This window comes from Somniosus microcephalus, chromosome 10 (assembly GCF_052327205.1).
Source record: "Somniosus microcephalus isolate GS21.2 chromosome 10, FLI_Smic_1.0, whole genome shotgun sequence".
Lineage (NCBI taxonomy): Eukaryota > Metazoa > Chordata > Chondrichthyes > Squaliformes > Somniosidae > Somniosus > Somniosus microcephalus.
The window spans coordinates 233,276,895-233,282,670 of NC_140996.1; the positions used below are offsets into that span (position 1 = coordinate 233,276,895).

The 5,776-nt window shown below is 46.8% G+C and overlaps 1 protein-coding gene across 1 annotated transcript in view; it reads right to left on the reverse strand.

Moving 5' to 3' along the window:
- Positions 1–507: 507 nt before the first annotated feature.
- The window catches only part of tomt (transmembrane O-methyltransferase), a 17,794-nt gene continuing 12,525 nt past the window's right edge, over positions 508–5,776 (reverse strand). The window contains exon 3 of the mRNA XM_085999770.1: positions 508–1,341. Coding sequence (XP_085855896.1) covers positions 1,021–1,341 — 321 coding nt within the window. The 3' untranslated portion in view covers positions 508–1,020. The remainder of the gene's footprint in view (positions 1,342–5,776) is intronic.

A 5,776-nucleotide genomic window follows, 5' to 3' on the forward strand; every position in this document is an offset into this window, starting at 1 on the left:
GTAGGTGGGGTTCGGGATATGGGGAGAAGGTGGGTAGGTGAGGTTCGGGATATGGGGAGAAGGTGGGTAGGTGGGGTTGGGGTTATGGGGGGAAGGTGGATAGGTGGGGTTGGGGATATGGGGAGAAGGTGGGTAGGTGGGGTTGGGGATATGGGGAGAAGGTGGGTAGGTGGGGTTCGGGATATGGGGAGAAGGTGGGGTTGGGGGATATGGGGAGAAGGTGGGTAGGTGGGGTTGGGGTTATGGTGGGTAGGTGGGGTTGGGGAGAAGGTGGGTAGGTGGGGTTGGGGATATGGGGAGAAGGTGGGTAGGTGGGGTTGGGGATATGGGGAGAAGGTGGGTAGGTGGGGTTGGGGATATGGGGAGAAGGTGGGTAGGTGGGGTTGGGGGATATGGGGAGAAGGTGGGTAGGTGGGGTTGGGGATATGGGGAGAAGGTGGGTAGTTGGGTTGGGGATATGGGGAGAAGGTGGGTAGGTGGGGTTGGGGGTTAGGGGGAGAAGGTGGTTGGGGATATGGGGAGAAGGTGGGTAGGTGGGGTTGGGGATATGGGGAGAAGGTGAGTCGAGGAGTTGAGGGATATGGGGAGAAGGTGGGATTGAGGGATGTGGGGAGAAGGTGGGGTTGAGGGATGTGGGTCGGTGGGATTGAGGGATGTGGGGAGAAGGTGGGGTTGAGGTTATGGGGAGAAGGTGGGGTTGAGGGATGTGGGGAGAAGGTGGGGTTGAGGGATGTGGGTCAGTGGGGTTGAGGGATGTGGGTCGGTGGGGTTGAGGGATGTGGGTCGGTGGGGTTGAGGGATGTGGGGAGAAGGTGGGGTTGAGGGATGTGGGTCAGTGGGGTTGAGGGATGTGGGGAGAAGGTGGGGTTGAGGGATGTGGGTCGGTGGGGTTGAGGGATGTGGGGAGAAGGTGACACAGTTGCCTTGAGTTTAATAACCATTCCTGATCTGAAACCCCCTGCTCTCCCTGAACGTGGGTTCTGCTCGGTCTCTGAAGGCCTCGGGTCAAAGGTCACGCCTCTATTTGAGCCCAGTGAAGGTGAGTTCGGCCATCCCGTCCCTGATGTAGCGGAAATACTCCAGGTGCGTGCGGTGGATTTTCCAGCGGTACTTGCCACAGCTCTTGGCGTACTGCATGAAGTGGGGGGCGCCGGTGAAGATGACATTGTCCGCCAGGATTATGCTGCCCTCCTGCAGCAGATTGTAGTCTTCCAATAACTGCAGGTCCCGCAGGTAGCATCGTTTCCAGTGGTTCATGAAGACAAAGTCAAACTTGTCCACTTCGAACCTCTCCCTGAACTGAGGGATCACCTCATCCGAGGGACGGATGATCTGTTCCACCTGCTCAACGGGAAACATAACAACAACAACTTGTATTTATATAGCGTCTTTAGCATAGTAAAACATCCCAAGGCGCTGCACAAGAGTATAATAAGACAAAAAATTTGACACCGATCGACATAAGGAGAAATTAGGCCAGGTGACCAAAAGCTTGGTCAGAGGTAGGCTTTAAGGAGCGTCTTAAAGGAGGAAGGGGGAGAAGTTCCTGGACTCTATGTTTCAGGAGATGGTCACACCAATGAAGTTAATTACTGCAGATGTAGTCCGTGGTCAGGGACAGGACGGTGTGACTACGAGTGAGGAAGGTACAGGGATCCAGGATGTAGTGTTGAAGGAGACGCAGCCCTTGTTCTTGTCCAGCAGGATCGAGGTTCTTACTCCCTGTGAGGGCGGGAGCGGGGACTGCAGTGAGGATGAGCAACTTGGCCACAGCACCGTGGTACAGGGGGCCATTCAAGTGGAGGGAGTAAAAAGAAATGTTGTAGTGGTAGGGGATAGTATCATTAGGGGGATAGATAGGGTTCTCTGCAGTCAAGAGCGGGAGTCCCGAAGGCTGTGTTGCCTGCCTGGTGCCAGGGTTAAGGACATCTCTTCTGGGCTGGAAAGAAACTTGGAGTGGGAGGGGGAGGATCCAGTTGTCGTGGTCCATGTTGGTACAAACGACGTAGATAGGACAAGGAAGACGGTTCTGTTAAAGGAGTATGAGCAGCTAGGGGTCAAATTTAAAAACAGAACCTCAAGGGTAATAATCTCTGGGTTATTACCTGAGCCACGAGCGAATTTGGCTAGGATAAATAAAATTAAAGAGTTAAATGCGTGGCTCAAAGACTGGTGTGGGAGAAATGGGTTTTGCTTCTTGGGACACTGGCACCAGTACTGGGACAGGAGGGAGCTGTTCTGTTGGGACGGACTCCACTTGGCCAATGCCGGGACTAGAGTCCTGGCGAATCATATAACTAGGGCTGTAGAGAGGGCTTTAAACTAATTAGTGGGGGGGAGGTTTCTAGAGAGCAAATAATAGAAATGACAACAGAGAAGGTCATAGACTTAGGTAGCAGTGGGGGAATTAAAAAACAGAATGTGTCAGGAAGGGACAGAAGGTATGGAGTAAAAAGTAAAGTACTAAAAAGGGAAAAAACAGGAACTAAGTGTCACAAAACATATTTGAAAGTTCTTTATCTGAATGCACGTAGCATTCGTAACAAAATGAATGAGTTAACGGCACAAATAATGACATATGGGTATGATCTTGTGGCCATTACAGAAACATGGCTGCAGGGTGACCATGACTGGGAATTAAACATACCAGGTTATTTAACAATCAGGAAGGACAGGCAGGAAGGGAGAGGAGGTGGGGTGGCTATGTTAATAAAGGAAGGAATCACTATAATACAGAGAAATGATATTGGGTCAAAGGAGCAGGATAGTGAAACAGTTTGGGTGGAGATAAGGAATAATAAGGGGAAAAAAACACTAGTGGGTGTAGTCTATAGGCCTCCGAACAGTTGCAACTCTGTTGGACGGAGTATTAATCAGGAAATAGTTGAGGCTTGTAATAAGGGAACAGCTATAATTATGGGGGATTTTAATTATCATATTAACTGGACAAATCAAATTGGGCAGAGCAGCCTTGAGGAAGAGTTCATTGAGTGTATTAGGGATGGGTTTCTTGAGCAGTATGTAACTGAACTGACCAGGGGGCAAGCAACCTTAGATTTGGTCCTGTGTAATGAGACAGGATTAATTTAAAATGTCCTAGTAAAGGATCCCCTTGGAATGAGTGACCATAACATGGTTGAGTTCCATATTCAATTAGAGGGTGAGAAGGTTGGATCTCAAACAAGCGTGCTGAGCTTGAATAAAGGAGACTATGAAGGTATGAGAGCGGAATTAATTAGAGTGGACTGGGAAAATAGATTAAAGGGTAAGACGGTACATGACCAGTGGTGTACATTTAAGGAGTTATTTTACAACTTCCAAAAAAAATATATTCCACTGAGGAAAAAAGGGTGTAAAAGAAAAGATAGCCATCCGTGGCTAAATAAAGTAATTAAGGATAGTATCCGACTAAAAACAAGGGCATATAAGGTAGCCAAATCTAGTGGGAGGATGGAAGATTGGGAAGTCTTTAAAAGACAGCAAAAAATAACTAAAAGATTGATTAAGAAAGGGAAGATAGATTATGAAAGTAAATTAGCAAAAAATATAAAAACAGACAGTAAAAGTTTCTATAGTTATATAAAAAGAAAAAGGGTGGCTAAAGTAAATGTTGGTCCCTTAGAGGATGAGACCGGGAAATTAATGGTGGGAAACATGGAGATGGCAAAAACACTGAACAATTATTTTGTATCAGTCTTTACAGTAGAGGACACTAAGAATATCCCAACACTGGACAAACAGGGGGCTCTAGGGGGGGAGGAACTAAATACGATTAAAATCACTAAGGAAGTGGTACTTGGTAAAATAATGGGACTCAAGGCGGATAAATCGCCTGGACCTGATGGCTTGCATCCTAGGGTCTTGAGGGAAGTAGCGGTAGGGATTGTGGATGCATTGGTAATAATTTTCCAAAACTCACTGGACTCAGCAAAGGTCCCGGCAGATTGGAAAACTGCTAATGTAACACCCTTATTTAAAAAGGGTAGTAGGCAGAAGGCTGGAAACTATAGACCTGTTAGCCTAACATCTGTGGTTGGTAAAATGTTAGAGTCCATTATTAAGGAGACAGTAACGGGACATTTGGATAAACATAATTTAATAGGACAAACTCAGCATGGTTTCATGAAGGGGAAGTCATGTTTGACAAATTTGCTTGAGTTTTTTGAGGAAGTAACATACAGGGTGGATAAAGGGGAACCAGTGGACGTAGTGTATTTAGACTTCCAAAAGGCATTTGACAAGGTGCCACACAAAAGATTATTGCTCAAGATAAAAAATCACGGGATTGGGGGTAATATTCTGGCGTGGGTGGAGGATTGGCTCTCTAACAGAAAGCAGAGAGTTGGGATAAATGGTTCGTTCTCAGATTGGCAACCAGTAACTAGTGGTGTTCCGCAGGGGTCAGTGCTGGGTCCCCAACTCTTTACAATCTATATTAACGATTTGGAGGAGGGGACCGAGTGTAACATATCAAAGTTTGCAGATGATACAAAGATGGGACGGAAAGTAGTGAGTGAGGAGGACATAAAAAACCTGCAAAGGGACATAGACAGGCTAAGTAAGTGGGCAGAGATTTGGCAGATGGAATACAATACTGGAAAGTGTGAGGTTATGCACTTTGGCAGGAAAAATCATAGAGCAAGTTATTATCTTAATGGCAAGAAACTGGAAAGTACTGTAGTACAAAGGGATCTGGGGGTCCTGGTGCACGAAACTCAAAAAGTTAGTATGCAGGTGCAGCAAGTGATTAAGAAGGCCAATGGAATGTTGGCTTTTATTGCTAGGGGGATGGAATATAAAAACAGGGAGGTATTGCTGCAGTTGTACAAGGTATTGGTGAGACCGCACCTGGAATACTGCATACAGTTTTGGTGTCCATACTTAAGAAAGGACATACTTGCTCTCGAGTCAGTACAAAGAAGGTTCACTCGGTTAATCCCGGGGATGAGGGGGTGGTCATATGAGGAGAGGTTGAGTAGATTGGGACTCTACTCATTGGCGTTCAGAAGAATGAGAGGCGATCTTATTGAAACATATAAGATTGTGAAGGGGCTTGATCGGGTGGATGCGGTGAGGATGTTCCCAATGATAGGTGAAACTAGAACTAGGGGGCATAATCTTAAAATAAGGGGCTGCTCATTCAAAACTGAGATGAGGAGAAACTTCTTCACTCAGAGGGTGGTAGGTTTGTGGAATTTGCTGCCCCAGAAAGCAGTGGAAGCTACATCATTAAATAAATTTAAAACAGAAATAGATAGTTTCCTAGAAGTAAAGGGAATTAAGGGTTACGGGGAGCGGGCAGGAAATTGGACATGAGTCTAGGTTCGGAATGGTCATGGCCCTGTGGGTAGTGGAGTGGGCCCAGGGGCCGTGTAGCCTTGTTCTGCTCCTACTGTGTTCTAATTCTGTGTTAGATTTCAGGAGATGGTTTTATTCCTGTTCCTGGCTGGGGTGGAGATCGCCTTTACAGAAGGTAAGTACTGTAGAAAATATAGGGACAGAGTGATCTCCTGGAAGAATTTTGATCGCCTAGATGGGTCGGAGAGGAATTTCCCAGATTTTTTTCTCCCAAATTGGCCATTGGGTCTTTATCTGGTTTTTCGCCTCTCCCGGGAGATCACATGGGTTCGGGTGGATGCAGAGTGATAGAAGATTTGAGGTTAGGATCAGATCAGCCATGATCTTATTGAATGGTGGAGCAGGCTCGAGGGGCCGATTGGCCTACTCCTGCTCCTATTTCTTATGTTCTTATGTTCTTAAAGAGGCAGACCGGTTT